The sequence below is a fragment of the Cornus florida genome, unplaced genomic scaffold (genome assembly GCF_030987335.1).
Source record: "Cornus florida cultivar Cherokee Brave unplaced genomic scaffold, ASM3098733v1 CherokeeBrave_3.0.0_Hap2_Chr06, whole genome shotgun sequence".
Taxonomy (NCBI): Eukaryota; Viridiplantae; Streptophyta; class Magnoliopsida; order Cornales; family Cornaceae; genus Cornus; species Cornus florida.
In genome coordinates this window covers 84543339-84561543 of record NW_026775576.1, presented here as the reverse complement: position 1 = coordinate 84561543, position 18205 = coordinate 84543339, and the positions used below count along the sequence as shown (strand labels likewise).

The 18205-nt window shown below is 34.6% G+C and overlaps 2 protein-coding genes across 2 annotated transcripts; both read right to left on the bottom strand.

Annotated features, from left to right (window-relative positions):
• Positions 1-903: 903 nt before the first annotated feature.
• Positions 904-3779, bottom strand: LOC132312481 (two-component response regulator ARR17-like). The gene is made up of 5 exons (XM_059810865.1): positions 3413-3779; positions 2040-2119; positions 1716-1793; positions 1509-1579; positions 904-1416 (listed from the first exon to the last, which is right to left on the bottom strand). Exons 1-5 carry the CDS (start codon positions 3507-3509, stop codon positions 1308-1310), a joined length of 435 nt encoding a protein of 144 aa, XP_059666848.1. The 5' UTR covers positions 3510-3779; the 3' UTR covers positions 904-1307.
• A 2897-nt stretch (positions 3780-6676) lies between these two features.
• LOC132312479 (uncharacterized) lies at positions 6677-16941 on the bottom strand. Its single transcript, XM_059810862.1, has 12 exons — positions 16800-16941; positions 15884-15961; positions 15512-15682; positions 15081-15146; positions 13950-14015; positions 12845-12949; positions 8691-8842; positions 8395-8485; positions 8159-8227; positions 7705-7796; positions 7467-7530; positions 6677-7152 (listed from the first exon to the last, which is right to left on the bottom strand). The coding sequence occupies exons 1-12, from the start codon at positions 16881-16883 to the stop codon at positions 7048-7050; spliced, it is 1143 nt and encodes a 380-aa protein (XP_059666845.1). The 5' UTR covers positions 16884-16941; the 3' UTR covers positions 6677-7047.
• Positions 16942-18205: the final 1264 nt, after the last annotated feature.

Sequence of the window (18205 nt, the reverse complement as noted above, 5' to 3'; positions counted from 1 at the left end):
TTAATCATAGTTCGAGCGCACTCGTTCTTATGTTTTGCGCTCTTTCGTTCTCGTTTTTCATCTAACAACATGGAAGGACACTATCATTCTTAATCATAGTTCGAGCGCACTCGTTTTTATGTTTTGCGCTCTCTCGTTCTCGTTTTTTCTCTGTGTGATTTAAATTGTCACTTTCGCATGCTTTCGTTTCCGTTCTTACTCTGTGTGATTTAAATTTTGTCACTTTCGCGCTCTGGCTCTATAAAACTTAAGGAAGAAATGATAGTCTATTTCTGGCATGCCGTTGCTGCCCTTGCTGTTGGCCATTCTCCATAATCCGAGAGGATTTAGGAGGTGCATGTTTGTTTCTTGTTACCACAGGCATTTCCTATTGATCCCAATTTACATTCAATGCTGGTTTCAATAGGATTTGAGTAATAATGATACTCAAACCTAAAAATCTAACCGAAGTCCTTAACCGATAAATTCTTATCCTTGAATGATTGGATGAAGTGGATAAGATCAAAGTTTTTGACTTATCCACTTCATCCATAGGAATCCCAATTAGAGTTTTAGGCCTGAGAATCATTATTCTTAGGATTTTTGCTTTGATTTAGACAGAAATCTTTTTAGAATCAAACTTGATTTATGTGTGTATATATACAGTTCTTCATGTTCCCTTGAAATTATTTAAAGGAGGAAAAGAACAATGAAATTGAGATTGAAAATATATGTTTAGGTACTATTTGTCCCAGTGACTTAAAGATGTTGATCCATACGACAATGATTTAACTTTGATAGTATGATGATATGGAAGCATGATTGCTGCCCAGAATATACCGGCTCGAACGAAAACAAAAATGAAAAAAAAGAAGCCAATTGTTCATCATTTGAAGATATTCAGAATTGAGCCAAGCAAAAATGGAAATGGAAAATGAAATTTTTTTAATCAACTAAGCAATTAAACACATGGTAGACATCAACTAGGTGGTACCATGCTTTATACATAAGGTTTGGACTTGAAGTTTAGTCAAGGAGGAACCAGAGTAACAACTATTGCTGCATTTGCCACTCTCAAGTCATTCTTTTCTCAGACACCAAACAGAGGATAAATGAAAATTTCAAAGAAAAAAATTATTCATTGAACCTAGCTACTCATCATCTCATACATTTGTGTGGATTTGTGTGGGGTCAGAGAGTAACATTAGAAGACATATTTAGTTACCAGCTGAAGCGAATTCGTCTAATAAGTTTGTGGGAGGTCTTCAATGAATAAATTAGTTTGTGGCTTCTCTAGGTACTTGTAGTGAATGCTTTCTCTAATTTTCTCAAGAATGTTTTGAGCTGCCGTATTTCGTTAATCGGCATCTCAATTCCTTTACATCTGATTGTTTGATGGGCTTTAGCATGAACATCTGAGCTCCTTCTTCTAAGCACCTGTTCACAGAATGAAAGTACATATTAGACATGGCAGAAGAAGAAAAAAATATGGTAAATATTGAAGAAAACCATGCAGATGTGAGAATTACCGGTTGATTCGAGTTGGGATGTTCTCGGATGACATTATCACAACTGGAACCTCCTTCATGATGGAGGACTCCTGCTTGCAAGAAGAATTTGATGGTCAAAATTTTACGCGTAAGCAAAACAGTAACAAAAAAGTGTTGTTGATACAAGTGCAAAGGTGAGATCCATTGGTGCATCAAAGTTCCTTCTTTTCTTGAAATTCAAATTACCTTGATTTTCTTAAGTAGCTCATAGCCTGTCATTCCCGGCATACAATAATCTGTAATTATCAAATTTACCTTCGAATCCTGCAAAAAAAAAACAAAAAAGTGTATAACCATTATAGACTCCACAATGAAACCTGAATGCAGAGATTGTTGTGTTTGAAATCTCATATTGACAAAACTATATGGAAAAACTTCATTTACATGATTTACATCGACTCATGCTAGGCTTCTCAATGAACCTAACACTCCAAATGAATAGGGAAAAGTGGATATGCAGTATTTTTTTTTTTTTTTTTTTTTTTTTTTTGGGTGAAGAAAGTCACTTACACTACCATTCAAAGGGTGCTTTTGATCATCTCCCAAGCCCAAATACTCCAACGCTTTCAACCCGTTTTCTGCTGTAGTCACTGCAGCAAATCATGAATTAGTAACCTGTTACTCCTTGGATCAATGATTCAATGAGTTATCATTTTCTTTAATCTTTATAGTGTTTCTAAATCATGGAGATCAATAGGTTATTATGAACTTCGAGACATATTAGACTGATAAACATAAATTATATAACTCTATAAGGAAAATGATACTTAAAGTGATTTAAGTGAGCAATTATTCTAACCGAGGCTTTTGCAGCCCTGAGATGCACTTGGTGTAGGAATCATGGGATCTCAACAAGATGCATCTCACGGCTGCAAAAGTAGTCGGTTAGAGCAATCTGCTGTTTGGGTAGGCTTGAATACCATGCTCTTAACTCTAAATGTGTTCGGCTCATGCTATTGAATGCAGATAAGTTATGTGATTACGGAACAATAAGCCAAACAAGATAAGAGCAAATAGCAGTACTGTAAATGGAGCAGTTAATACAAGGAATATCAGCCTTACCCTCAAAGGCCGCAATTGTTAGTTTGTTACCACATTTTGACATTTTTCTCTCTATTATCTTTTAGCAGGCTGCAAGTGTTACACTACACATTTTCATTTTCAGCACATTTACACTAACATATCTCTTACCTTCAAAAATACACTTGGGGAAAAGTTGGGACTTCGGAAAATTGATGAGATTTAGAAGGGGAAGTTATTACATGGTCCCGAGACTAGAGTTCAAAATTGTAAGGAGGTCAGAGAGCCTCCTCTGGATTTGGATCCTCAACTCTAAAAGAGAGGTCCAAAAGTCACCCAACAGATGAGACAGCGCCGAATCACCAACTCAAGTTGGTGATATGATACAAAGTTAGACATGGCAGTATGGCACTGTCTAATGTGGGATGAATACTCCCTTAGATTGAAAATTTTTAGATGGTCCTGGAATCATTGGTCCTAAATAATCAATACGGAAGCCAAAAAGGCTGAATTTATACATTTTTGACACAATAATATTTGCATGTCCAACGGTAATTGGTCGGGACCTTGTAATAACTTTTCCTTTAGACATCTCATGATTAGTAAACAGAAATGTACTTTTACTATTTTCTTTCAATTTTAAGCTTGATATGTCATGTGACTGAAATAATAATTGTTGAATCAAATTTGTACTGCTTATTTCCTACTTTGATCCTATTTATTAAGATAGAACTTTCCAACTACTGGACTATATAATAATTGAACAACAGTTAGTCAAAACTCAAAAGACAACACTAGCTATATATATATATATATATATATTTCAAGAGGTGAGAATAAGATGAGAGGGAGAATATATTTACCCTTGCAGGAGGAGTTCTTGAGTAACTTTTCAACAAGTTTGCGATCAATGAGATTGTCATCAACCGCCAGTACATGAGGCTCATCCAAATGATCCATCACAAACAGAATACACAAAAAACCCAAAAGCAGAGAAAGAAGAATTCAATAGAGAGAGATACAAAGCAAATTACACAATGTTAGATGTATTACTACTGTTAATGTAATGTGGGTATATATATACACACATACAGGGAGGAATTTTCTCGGGAAAAGGGTGGGAATCAGCATGATAATATTAAAGGGTGGTCACAGATATTTCGTGATCTCTCTCTCTCTCTATCTCTACATCTCTCTCTCTCTCTTGATATCTCTCTCTCTCTAAATCTCTCTCTCCTACACGATATCAATATCAGTATCTGCCTCCTGCACCTAAATATCCTCCCTCCAGCTCACCCTCTCTTTTTGCTTTTCCTTTTTTTAATTTATCTTTTACCATTTGTGTATATATATATATATATATGATAGGAGTTGTATAAAATAATTGTTACGTGGTCTATTGGATAGGATTCTTATTAAGTATAAAAGAAAAATAACACTATTTTGAATGGGACCAAGGGAAAATAAAAAAAAAAAAGTTTATTTTTAAAAAATCACACTTTCATTCAATACATATAAAACAACTGCATGGACTAGAGTGATTTCGACAAAAATGATTTTCCTTGTATAATTGTATATATATATATATTTCTATTTCTTTCTTTATTATAAGTAGGATATTTTATAAATAGGTGTTGACTGCCTCCCTCGGTAGATACAATATTCTGTTTGATACTACTGTTATAAATTTCCCTCCAAATATATATGTACACAAATGTAGATATATCTAGAGATACATACGTGACAATAAAGGCTTGCCTTGGTTGAATTTTGTACATCAGAAGCATTTAATAGGTTGAATAAATGCATTGTGTATTTCAAATTTAAAATTTTAAAATAAGCAAGCGAATATCAACTCACTACTGCTCCTCTCTTAATCTAATAATTCTAAATATTTTTACTTTGCGCTATTAAATTTTTTGGGTGGCTATTTCCATTTTAAAAAGATATATAATCACATATATATAATTTAAAGATTTTGAGTAGATAAGTTGGAATGAGTAGTATCTCTTTTACTTGAAACAAAATCATGGTAAAAAAAAAAAAAAAGGATAAAATAAAGTTAGGAAGAATATACTTTTATGTTAATCAAAATGTTATTGATTCTTCTAGTTTTTTTTAGGGTGAAATTGATTTTTTTTATTATTATTTTTCTTATATATTAAGTTGAGTCAAGCGCAAAAAACGCAAAAAACACCTATAAGGTATGTTTATTGTACATATCATACCCCGCACATGCAAAAAAAAAAAAAAAAACCTATAAGGTATGTTTATTGTACATATCATACCCCGCACATGCAAAAAAAAAAAAAACCCTTAAAGTTTAAATTTGGTGCAAATAAGTCATTCTGACAAATTTAAACCATAAATTGACTAAATTACCTTTAGTGAATCATTTTATAAAATATATAAAAATAAATAATTTTGTAAAATAACTGAAAATGACACTATTGGAGGATGCCCCTCTCGTGCAAAAAACACCTCTAAAGTTTCAATATGGTGTAAATAGGCCCATCTGACAAATTTAAACCCTAAATTGACTAAATTACCCTTACTGAACCATTTTATAAAATATATATAAATAAATAATTTTATAAAATGACCAAAAATGACATTATTGAAAGACGTCAGCAATGGATAAGTAAAGATAAAAACATAAAATAAAAATAAAAGTACAAAAGAAAAGTAAAGATAAAAATAAAAAATAAAAAACAAAAATAAAGTGCAAAATAAAAAAAACAAAAAAAATTGAACTCCGAAGATCGGTGTATATTGATATTGAGATTTTTGTTTTTGTTTAGCAGTGTTGGAAAAAAAAAAAATTAGTAGAAAAGAATAAATTGAAATCTCAAAAAAATCAAATCCTTATTCTACAAATTCTCAAAATTTTTTTAAAAAAGGTTAGAGATATATATAGAGAAAAAAGTTTTAAAAAATAAAGTAATGTGCACATAACACTCCTATGCTATAAGACTTCTTGGGCATTTTTGGAAGAGTAAAAGGGTAAAACGGGTATTACAATACTAATTTATGTCGGGGGTATTTTGCATAATATGAAAATATTAGGAGTATTTTTTGCACACTTTTTCAAATAGAGGGTAAAAGTGTTACGCGCGAAGTATACTTTCCGGTATTTTTGCACTTGTCCCATATTAGTTACACCATAATCTTCTTAGCTTTTAGAAAAGGAATTGACTTTGCTGATCAGCTTAAGTTGTAACTTGTAAGTGTTCTTTTATTAGGAACTTCAAAGAAGCGCGTTGCTTTTCCTTGTGGCCAAAATCTTTGCGATCACATATTATCCTATATAAAACTATATTTGAACATATCAAGATTTCTAATCTTTCTTTTGCTTAAAAGTATTTGACCAAATCTTCCAACATTAACCAAATCATCGTTAAAACTTTTGACATAAAAGCTGGTCAAAATTTTCTAATATTTTTTAGAGCATCAAATAAGCAAATACATTCCTAAAAAGTTTCTCTATTTACAACAGGGGGACTGTACCTAGCAGAATATGAGCAGCAATTTACTAGCTTATTTCTTTACCCTACCTGGTATATATAACATTCTAGAGATAATATTCAATTTCACCGAAGCTCATAAAACATTCTATTATAATTTGTATATATAACATTCTAGAGATAATATTCAATTTCATCTAAGCTCAGAAAAATCTCCCACGTCAATAGAAGGTAATAACATTTGATCAATTCGGTGCTCCCAAATATAAGTATAAGCAAAGTTTTAAAATATGGCTCAATTTTACATAAAGAACAAATCAGCAGAAATATTCAGCCAAAGTTAAATTGGTGTTCAATTTTTAAGTTCATATCAAAGTTAAATTCTTTTTAAGTCACGTAATAAAAAGAGTATTCATTTCAAAAAATAAAATACTCTTTTTATTACGTGACTTAAAAAGAATAAAACAAGAACTCATTTGTAACAAATAGTAATACAAATTCCCTTGTTTTATAAATTAAACTTGATATGAACCTTCCTTCCTAAGTCCTTGACCTAATTATACATTGACATGAATTAATTGTCAATAGATTAAACTCTGGCATATCCAATCAGACGACATTATCAGTCTCCCAAACGTGGCCTATATAAGCAAGAGAGAAAAATCTAAGCAGACACATTAATAGTTGAATAAGAATTAGTGCTGGTTTGCTCAAATTACAAGTCAAGAAACATTATGCAACATCGAATACTCTCGAGCTGAGTTTTGCTTGTCTATAGTATAAAATGACATCCAAATTGAACAAGTAACTCTTACAAAAGCCTAAACAATGACAACAATATAAATAACATTGATTGATCAACAACTTTGATTTCATTTTAGAGCATTGTTTTCGCATTAGCTTAAGGGAAAAAAAGAACTACTCAGACATGAACCGGTGAACGGTAGGCTACATTGTATGGTCCAACAGAAAGGTTTTAGTCCAACGTATATTAATGATACCAAATGCACATCATGCCCTCGTTGTTATTGTCATTATTTGATGCTCGCGTTGCGAATGGACGATGTGCATGGCCCAGCAGACGTCATGAATGGTATTCCCTTGAACATTGCCACCCCCTTGTTGTCGGTGAACAGATTCTGCAACGATCAATGTAGATACAAACACAAATGAGACAAAAACACACCCAAAGGTTTTGAGGATGATGGAAATCTGATTATTAGCGGAATATTTAGCACTTAAAGGATTGATGGTTCATTCAGTGGGAAAACTAAAATTCATCCTAGGTCCTGACCAATACCATCATCACTTGACTAAATGGTATACTACCAACCGTGTTTTCTACCTTATAAACATCACAATGGATGAAAGTTATCATAAATTCGGCAGGTCAAGTAGTCTCATAGTTTACCAATGATAAGTTCCACAAAATCAAAACAAGTGAACTACTTACTGGGGTTATCTTCTCCAGCTGTTTCTTTTTTGGGTTTAAAACGTCTTCAGGCTTTCCATCGTGTCTGAATTGAAACATTCACAATCACAACTTAATAAATAAATACTAAAAGAAAATCACATTTCTATTAACAAAGAAACATCAGTCCCAGCAGCCAGAATAGTTGCAAAACAAACACACACACAAAGAAACAGTTCCGAGTTGCACACAGTGTATACAAGGAGCATCTTATACATACCCAGAAAATGAAACACACTCCCCAACTTTGGCCCCTTCGGGAGCCAACAAAGGCTCCACATCAGAATGATCTTCACTAGAAGCACACAACACCTGAAAACATAGAATTACCAACACATCAAACACCTCTATGCAGAGTATAGAAGAAAAAAAATAATCTAGGACACAAAAGATGAATCAACATGAACATGTAAAGTGTGAATCAATAAGTAGGCAAGACTAAGGTTTTATTATCTGGAAGAAAAAGGGATATGAGACAATTATAAAATGCTGAATCAATTCAAACATGCAAAGTAATAGTTGATCTAGGATGCAAAAGATATAACTTTAGTAAGACATTATAATTGAGTATCAATTAATAAACCCAAATCTAAAGCAAAAAATCCAAGACCATTTGATTGAAACATGAGACAAATTGGATGAGAACCCAAAATTAGAAGATATAGAAAGTTTACCAATCCTTCTGACATCACATCTCGTAGCTTTCCAGGTTTTACATTTGTGATTAGAACCACGCGGCGGTTCTGCAAGGCACATATAAACAGGAAAGGACCATCAGAAATTAACCTCCAGAATACGATCAGCTAAAATGCAATTTTAATACATCCATTGTAAACAAAAAAAAATAGTAATGGGACCCAAAGGAACAAAACTTTATACTAATAATAGAAGCAGTATTCAGCATTCACACCATTAACTCATCTGGACTGCAATACTTTGCCAGACCACTGACCACCTGCCGCACCTTAGGGCCGCCAACATCAATCTCCTCAACCAGTAAACTGCCCCATATATCAGAGAAATAATATGACTAAATTGGAAAATTACAATCTATTATGTTGCATTGATTTATATACTACTGTAGGCTTCAGACAGCTGGAAACATGGAACTATCTCTTGGTTACCAATATATTAAAGGGAAAAAAAATGATATATATATATATATATAGAGAGAGAGAGAGAGAGACGCAAGAGATTAAATCATACCTGTCTGCTGATGGATGTTTCCATGCATTCCGGATTACACCAACCTGTATTTTGAGCAAACTAACACTAGTTACTTTATCTTTCTCGGCTGTATCTTTCTCAGGCACTTTCTTCTTCTCTACAGCAACTATGTTGTCTCCTTTGACCTTTTTCTTCAAATTTTGAAGAAACAAAACCATGACATCAACAAGTGAGAATCATATTGAAGTCACAAACCAAAACTCAATCAATTGATTGCAATTATCATATACAGAGTCAATCTTTTGAGTGCCATTCTTGAAGTTATACTCCCTAGGAAAGCCACAGTATGTTTTATTCAATTATCACACTTGTAGATGATCTCTCTCCTCGGGCACATAAATTTCTCGTGGCAAGTAAAATTTACGCTAAGTTCCAGACAAATAGGATACCTGAGGAAACAAGGTCAGTGGGAAAGTCAACAGGTTTAACATGGAATTTTAATGAATCAAGCACGCTTGTATAATAGTTGCCAGTGATTAATGGGTTCTGACAACTCATCATATAGATATTACAGGATTAATTGTTATTTAGAAGCAAATGTACAAGAGACATTCTCAAAAGGAAAACGCATAATTGAATGTATTTTACAAATAGATGAGGTACAGGATCTTAGAGGCTGCGAGACTGCGAGTACCAATTAGAGGCAATGAAGAACTTGCTTATCAAAAAAGAAAAAGAAAAAAAGAGGCAATGAAGAACTCTGGAGGCACCAGGTCGTTCGTTCATTTCTAAAGGAGTGCAAATGCCATAATATAATTTCACTTGATTTACGATTACAAATCCACATGTGTCCATTGGGATGTTTGGCCAGGACATAATTCGAGAACTCCTTGATGACATGCAAAGGGGCGCCCTGGAGCCCCAAGGCACATATCATTGAACTCTTTTACTTTGTCTTAACATTTTTCTACTTAACCCACCAAAGCACATTCCCCCAAAGTTCATGTAGGTCCTGAGGCAATCCACAATTGCCCCGAGACATGATAGTCAAGGCACGTGCACTACACACCATGACACAAAAGTCATGGCTTGATAGATGGTTTTCTTGAAGTTAAATTGGGCTGCTCTATACTACGGTATACAATATAGCCATATAAGCAAATGGTAATATCTTTTATCATGCCGACACCTTTGAATCAACTCACAAACTTGAACAAATCTAGCGCTTGTCTGAGGGAGTTATTCTTGTAGCAGAATGTCCCACACCCATAATCATTAAGGAAGCCCACACCATAGCCACAATGAACCCCCTGTCGAAGGTTACATAATGGCCCTGTAAAAAATAAACCCACTGTTCCTTGCCACCTCCATATACCTTCATTTTAGAGTCACCAAGCTCAACAAGTTTTCCAGAGGTTACCTTTTGCTCTAGTAAGGACTACACTTGGGTGTATTATATGAACCCAATTCTTATGTAATTTCTTCTTCCATTCATTCATATTCATATATACTTTTGGCTTTTTTTGCTATAGATATGTATACTTACTTGTATATATATTTACATATAAGTGAGCATAACTACTTTCATTTTTTGCCCACTTACAGGCTGCTTTTGACAAAGGAAACCAAGCGTGTACAACTCTTATGACTTACAGTCTTCTGTTTTCCTCTAGTTCTCAGAGAAGTCAAACTGTTCTCCATTCAAGGTACTTTTCCCCATCTTAGAAAATCCCTTTCTAGTGTCAATGACCCCTTGTGATCATTTTCATGACAAGATTCGTAATTTTCCAACTACCGCTGACCCAATAGAGGCTCATTTCTTAATTAAAGATGAATTGGGGGAGGAAAATGGTATTTCGGTTATTCCTGCTTGAATTTGCGTCTTCTTATAGAACATGCTGATTTTTCATACTCCTTTATAGACTTTGAAAGTCATTCTAACCTACCAATGGATTGGAATTTGTGATTGGATAATATATTAGGGCATTATTGCATGTAGACTAATCCTCAATACAGATTATCCTCTCAGTTCATACTTGTTCTAGTTTAATAATCGCGGTCACAAATCAGTTGGAGTGAGGGAGGATAACCCTAGGAACCACAAGGCATTATATCCTAGAATATGATCTGGCAACAAATACCGATCAATTGTTGAATAACAATATCTTTCAAAGTCTATGAATGAAATGAAAAATCAACCTATTATCCGACTTCCATTCTCCAGCTCTGATTCATTTACAATCAAGAAAGGAGCCTCTAGTAGGTCAAAGATTGCCAAAAAATTACAAAACTTATCCTTAAAACGATCATAGGGGCCGCCAAGAACATTTTTCAGAACTATGTAGTAGTCCTGTGAATCGTCTGGGGATGTGAGTTGCATCCCCAGAGTTGACCCAAAACACCACAACATAATAAATGATATTAACCTTTGGTTAGACGGCTACATTATCTATCGTGGTACATGGGCAATTTAACCTTGGGGTAATCTTTCTACCAAGTCATGACTCGCATCATGGAGTATAGCACACACATGTTACAATTGATGTATCTCGGGGCAAATGTGGACCGCCTTGGAACCAGCATGAACATCGGGAACCTTGGGGTATGTGGTTTAATGCTCCGTTTGGTAAGAGATGAAAAATGGATGGAAGGGGGAGAGGGGCTGGGGGGAAGGATGGATGAGACATCCCTCATAGATGGACGGAAGAACATGGATGCTATTGTTATTTTACAAAACAAAAAACCTTATACATAAAAATTAATACATTAAAATAAGGGTAAGGATGTCTTTTCAAATTTTTTTTAAACAAATATCCGTATTTCTCTCTCCTCTTCCTCCTACTTTTAGATGGAAACAAAATAATGCACCTGGAGGAAAGCATCATCCCTCCTCTCAACATTCCCAACTTCCACTCCCTTCTACATAATAATGAAAGGTTGCTCCATCCCTTCTCTCCACCCTCCCACCCCCTTTCATCCTAACAGGATGTCAAGACAAAATACAAAAGTTCGATAATAGTGCAGCACGGATTCAAAGGAAGGAGGTACCAGTGCATGTCATAGGAGAATTCTCAAATTAAGTCTTGACCAAATACCCCAATGAAGGACCCACATAATTATGATGGTTAATCAAGCGAAACAAGTTATTGACACTTGCCTCAAACTTTATAAAAATATCACCAACCCTTTAGAGAGAAGGGACGACCCTCTAAAGTGCTTCATTGGTTATAATTGGCATTTGCTCCGACTTCTACCCTTTTGCAAGGCTCTAAGGCCTCATTCCTCATCTACTTGTGAATTACTTTTCTTTAACCATTTCCCTTTTGAGAACAACACTTCTATATAATGCATCTAGAGTAATTATATAGTTTTGACGACAAGCCATAAAAAGCAAGTAGAAAAATAAAATTAGCTAGTATTCTCATAGACTACATATAAATTCCAATACGATCCCACTATATCTTAGGAATTTGTCGTGCCCCTTCACCAGAAGGAGCTTTCAGTTAAGGGGAAGTTTAGTCAGTTTGCTCACCTCACTGTGCAGCACAATAAATGACTCTGTAACTCTTGTGGGTAGGTGAAGTTATAAAATTATGTATTATCCCTCCCTGTCAAGCATGTCCATAATTCTCCAATAACCTACAATATGTATCATGATGTAGGCCAATTTTAACTAGGGAAAATGTTACTTGCTTTGTTACGTAATACACTTCTATCTTTAAAAGAAGTGCAAAACCCTTTAATAAATAACAACTTTGCACTCAAAAAGTTCAAGTTGATTTCTATAACTTATTCTCAAGCAAAAAAAAGTTCTGCTAGGAACAAGTGTGCTGTATGGGAAGGCAACAGTCTGGTTTACTTTTAAAAAGTGTCATCATTACAATATAAGTTGTGCACTTGCCCCAATAAGATCAATTTGGAACTCCCAGGCAGCCTCAAGAAACTAAAAAGGAAGCCATACGTACTGAAGGACCCAACAATAGATTATGCGTTACTGGAAAATCTTATAAAATCAAACGGAGGAAAATAACACATTGGCACTTTCAATTAGAAAGAATAAAATAGAACTAACAAAATAGAAGACAGAAAGGAGGCGACCCCCACCGGGGCACAAAGAGAGAGAGAGAGAGAGAGAGAGAGAAGAAGAAGAAGAAGAAAGGAGAAACTACATTAAAACAGGATAAAAGACCTACCTTATCAGCACTTTTCTTTATATTCAAGCCTGCTTCTGAACTATTTGCATCTTTGGCGCCTTTAGCATTTGAATCTGCTTCCAAATTAGCTACATTTGTCCATGTCTACAAATAAATCAAGAGAAAAGTATTAAAAAGATCATGCTCGAGCTTGTTTTATGTGTGGCTGAATGATTTATGCTGAGCAAAAACTCCATGAAGGCGGATAAAAGAAGCATAAATCCCTGTCTTCTAATGCTTCGTTTGGTTGGAGGGATGGAAAATGGATGGAAGAGAGAGGAGGACGGATAGATGAGGCATCCCTAGGGAAGGGAAGGTGTCACCTCCATTTTTTGTTTGGTTGAATGGAATATAGTAGAAAAGAAGAATGGGGTGATACTTTTTTTTTTTTTTGGAAGGAAGGAAAAGAGAGTTTTTATATTCTTTTTACCAATATATCCCCACTACATAAAATTATAAAAGGTAGGGATATCTATTTGCAGAATTTTTGAAAAGGTTAAATTTGGAAATTGTATGTTTATATAGTTATTAATTTTATCTCTCCTCTCTTCCCCACAAAATTGGGCAGATAGAAAAACATAAAGAAAGGAGGGATGCTTCCTCCCTCACTTCCCTTCCCTCCAACCAAACACACAAAAAAGTTCATCCATCCCTCCTCTCATAATTCCCTCATTTTTTTTTTTTTTTTTCCTAGTTGGGAACTCACACACACATGCCTCCACTGAGGCTCGAACCCCTGACCTCTCTTTGAGAAGTAGGGGCTTGGTACCGCTAGGCCATTGGCCTGTTGGTCCTCCCTCCATAAGAGTTCATTATAATAATCCTGTCACCAAAACATGCAGAGGCACTGAAATGCTTATGTGATATGGTGCACTTCTTCTGGAATTAGAACATATTGTATCTGTATCTGTCGAACTATAAAGAAAACATTTTTGTAACTCACATTTTGTAGGAGTGGTAATGTAAGTATTGCAAAAGAAATGCTGGCAATGATACCATTTGAGTGTGAATCGAAGTTGAAAGCAAAATTCAAACAACAAAATTGATGACTCTTCAACCATTCTGCTCTTACGTGTAAAACATTAATGATGTAAAAACTACTCACAGGAGGCTCAAATCCAGGCTTCTCTAGCAGGATTGTTCCAAATAATTCCCCAAAATCATCCTTATTCTGCATAAATGAATATCAAGAGGGTTTACAATACTAGTTCATTCAAAGAAAACAAATAAATAGTATTAAATATAAATCTTTGAACATGCAAAATAAATTGCAACCTTTTCTAGTTTGAAAGTCTACATCTTGTAACTGCTTAAACCTACTACAAATGTGCTTAGACGCGTCCGTGCACTTGGAATAATGTATGCTCACTTGTATTGAATATGCTCTTATACCAAGTTTTTAGCAATATATGCATCAAAGTCTCAAACTTGACTTTGACTTAAATCATTAGGAAATTAAACTGAAAGCATTTGTTATAGAACCTTAAGCGTTTAAAATTAAGATGATGCAATATATTCAGGATGTTTAATAAAATTTATATATTTGTTCAGAAGTCCACCTATAATTTAGATGCATATATTTCATTTCGTAACAACAGCAGAATATGCCAAAAATGGAGGGAAATAGTAAAAGCATAATTGTAGTGTTCATAGCCGTATGCCTGACCAAAATTATCCAGCCCTGACTGGTATGGCTTGGGTACAAACTTTTGCAAAGCTCCGGTCCACAATTTAATAACAGTGTCCATCAGGTGTGATTAGGACTGGATATTGGATAACCAGCAGGAGATTGAAAATTTAATAAAATATGAGCTAACTGCATGATTTTATTATTATCATCTTTCAATTGCTTTTTTTGCTTTGATTAATACAGTGTTCAATATTAGTTATTTTTTCTTTCTAAATAATGATGCTATATATGGCAGAAAAAAAAACTGTTCAATTTTTTTTTTCTTTGGTAAGTGCATGGAGCTGCCCTACATGGAAGCATATAATTAAACATAATATCCAGCCATATTCTAAAATGATTTCATAAAAATTAATGGTGATCTTTTGACCTCCAAGAATTACTGTTTAGGTTTGTATCTTTCGATAGCAGTTGCAAACTACACAAAAATTTCCACACCGAATTACACAAATTAACTCAGTGAACTACACAAATAATACTAATAACAAAAATAAGAATACTAATAACAATAACAATAACCAACTGAAGTGCAACAGGTAATGTCCTCACCTGGATGTAATCCATCCATCTCAACAAATGTGGCAATTTATCCCTATCTGGTTCTGAAAGTCCAATCTGGCAACAGAAGATCACCCAAAAAATTATTAGAATTAAAGTGCATTGCAAAAATATCTAACTAGAATTTCTTAATAATGATAGATATATTTTCCTCTGAGAAACCTTCAAACTTCGAAAGGGTTTCAGTATAAATAATGTTGTAATTAAAGGTGATCCTTGTTTTCCACTTTGCAAAAACATCTACAATTCTATAGAATATGTAGTTTTTAACAAACAAGAAGAAAGGGAGGGCTGAATGATGCTAAGGTATCGGTTGGCCCACTGATTGTTTTACTAGTAAGATTTTTTTACAGTGTACAAGAAATGTCTATAACTGTGGCTGACGTAAAAACAAATTGGTAAAAAAACTAGAGAATGCATACCACGGACGAGTGTATTGCTGAAAATACAACAACATCAGCTTCAGAGGGTTTCATTCCACCGCCCAAAAGAACGGACTTCTGAGCCAAGTCTTCATTTAACTCATTTAGTGCTCTAAGGCATGCCTCAGTATCTACAGGAAAATCCTCTGCATGTGCTATCCACTTCATCACCTACAACAAAAAATTGAGGGCTAACATCAAGATAAGAAGTCCTCAATTTTTCTTCATGCAAGTCCACAAAACCAAGTGGTTTTGTCTATTTGATATTCACTTCCTACAACTTGGAAAGTCACTACCATAACAAATTGACATGCAAGACTTAAGTTAGTAAATTAAATATTCCCATGGTAGTAAACTATACTTGGATCATACCTCATCCTGTTTAGCCTTCAAAATATCTGCACACAAGCTCTTAAAATCACTTTGCATGACATTATCCAAGAAAGTTTTCTGCATAAACCAATTTTTGGAAATTAGCAAACCAAATTGGCAAAACACTCGTGCAAAACCAAATGAGGTAAAAAGTATATGCCCCATTTAAATTTGCAAAATTAACTATACTGTTCTAAATTCAACAGCTTATAATCCAAGGTTGTCATGTGCACAGTGCAACAGCTTATAATTCAAGGTTGTCATGTGCACAGTGCACGAAGATGTGAAGTGAGGACCAATAGGTCAGTGGCCTAGCAGTACCAGGCCCCTACTTTCCAAATGAAGGTCAGGGGTTCGACTCTGAGTGGAGACGTGTGTGTGAGTGTACCAACTATGGAAAAAAAAAAATGTGAAGTGAGGAAAAATATATATAGTAGTGCCACGTTCCAAATATATCTTACAAACTGTAATCCAATGGTAAATGAATGCAAACACCTTGAACTTGAATCAATTTCATAATAATTAATACAAAACATCATCAGCTGAAGCACAAACATAAAAAGCATCCATGTACATGAGAGAGCTCCAATTCTATTCAAGAATAGGATCTGTTTGGAATTCAAACACAACAATCAGAAATAGTGAGAAATATACATTCGTAATTGAACATTACAATATCCACTATATAGGACTTGTTATTGAAAAACAACAAATATAGTAAAATTATAATGTTGAGAACTAATGAAACACATATTTGCAAGGACTCGTCATTAATATACACATACATATGTGTTGTATGTATGTATGTGTGTATATATATCGGGAAAGAAAGATTGAGCAATACAGAGTGATCCATAAAAGTTGATTTAAAACTGTTCTGAGAATTCGAAATATCGGAAAAGTTTACGGAGCTTACCGGATCCAATTTCAGGTGTTTACAGAGGGACGAAACAGCGAGTTGCTTTCGATGGAGACCGATGTCTTCATTTGCAGACGCCATTTTTGCTGTTTTACACTCTCTGTCCTCTCTCAGTCTCGGTGTCTCATTACTAGACTCTCTATATTATAGGGTTTATTCGGGTTTTGTTTTGGAAGGCTTCGTGGCCCACCGAATCTAGACTGGGAAATCCTGCTACCGTGTACCCATTATGACCCATAACGACTAGGCCCAAACACAAATCAAAAGGTTCAGTTAATTATTAGCCCGTTTGGAGAGTAGTCAAAATAATTATTATCCGTAAAAAGAAAAATACATGTTAAGCATTTTTATTCTAATAATTGATAGTATTTTAGGAGAACAAACTTGGTTTCATGATGATAATTAATAAATTTATTACTTAATTATTAATAAATTCTTAAAAATATCCATGGTTAGAATATATAAACTCACTATAACCATGCATATTGAATGAATTTTTTCATTTTCATACCAACATACTAACGAACATCTAACTTCCTCATCCTCATCTTCAAAGAGAAGAGGAGGAGTTTGAGCCTGGTTATAGGCAAAAAAGTGTGTCCGGGCAAATGTGTTTTTTGCCATGAAAAAAATAAAAAATAAAAAAAATTCCGGTTCCCATTTCCCCTCGTCCTCCGTTATATTTTCTCCTAAACATTTTGAATTTTCTCATGAAAAAAACCAAAAATGTGCCACCGGACACTGATAACTATTCAACATAGTACAATAATTACCATTTAGAATACTCGTGGGGAACTCTTATGTATAAATTTGCTATGCTACTTAAACTCAAGGGGCAGTTGCCTTGATAGCCTAGTGCCTTGCACCGCACCAAAAAAAAAAAAAAACTTTAGGGTCTGTTGCTGCCAACGGTGAGGACATGGTTTAGAGTGCGACAAAGGTTATATAGGGTGGAGTGAACCCGATCTCCACACTCCCATATGCACTAAAGAGGATCCGGGTTTCTCACGGATTGATGGCTCCAAACACAAGTTTCTCTCATTCTATTCTCCTATGTGCACTAGAGAAGATCCGAGATCCTCACGGATTGATGGCTCCAAGAACAAGTTTCTCGTTCTATTCTCACAGAGCTCGATCCAACCCAAGGACAAAATGAGAGAGACCTTGTGACTTCGTTAATAGAAACATCCCTCTTGTCTCTGTGCAACAGAGGAGGATCATCCCTGCAAAATTGAGAGCACATATAACTGGTCATAGACTATCCAGAACGAGAACAGCCTTACACTGCTATAAGCCTACAATTTATTCACTACGTATTTCCAATTCTACTTGAGTGTCTGAATTCCCAATTAGTAGGAAACCATCTTCTATCTCTCATAATATACCGTCAAAACAGATATTGC

Bases quoted from the DNA above. Each gene is read 5' to 3' on its own strand.
- LOC132312481 (XM_059810865.1), bottom strand. From the start codon at position 3,509: ATGGATCATTTGGATGAGCCTCATGTACTGGCGGTTGATGACAATCTC. The intron at 1,794-2,039 runs GTAAGTGACTTT...TTTTTTTTGCAG, and splicing joins AGCACCCTTTGAATGGTAGT to GATTCGAAGGTAAATTTGAT. The intron at 1,417-1,508 runs GTAATTCTCACA...TTCTGTGAACAG, and splicing joins ATCCCAACTCGAATCAACCG to GTGCTTAGAAGAAGGAGCTC.
- LOC132312479 (XM_059810862.1), bottom strand. From the start codon at position 16,883: ATGGCGTCTGCAAATGAAGACATCGGTCTCCATCGAAAGCAACTCGCT. The intron at 15,962-16,799 runs GTAAGCTCCGTA...TGGTTTATGCAG, and splicing joins AACACCTGAAATTGGATCCG to AAAACTTTCTTGGATAATGT. The intron at 8,843-12,844 runs GTAGGTCTTTTA...CAAAATTTGAAG, and splicing joins TAAAGAAAAGTGCTGATAAG to AAAAAGGTCAAAGGAGACAA.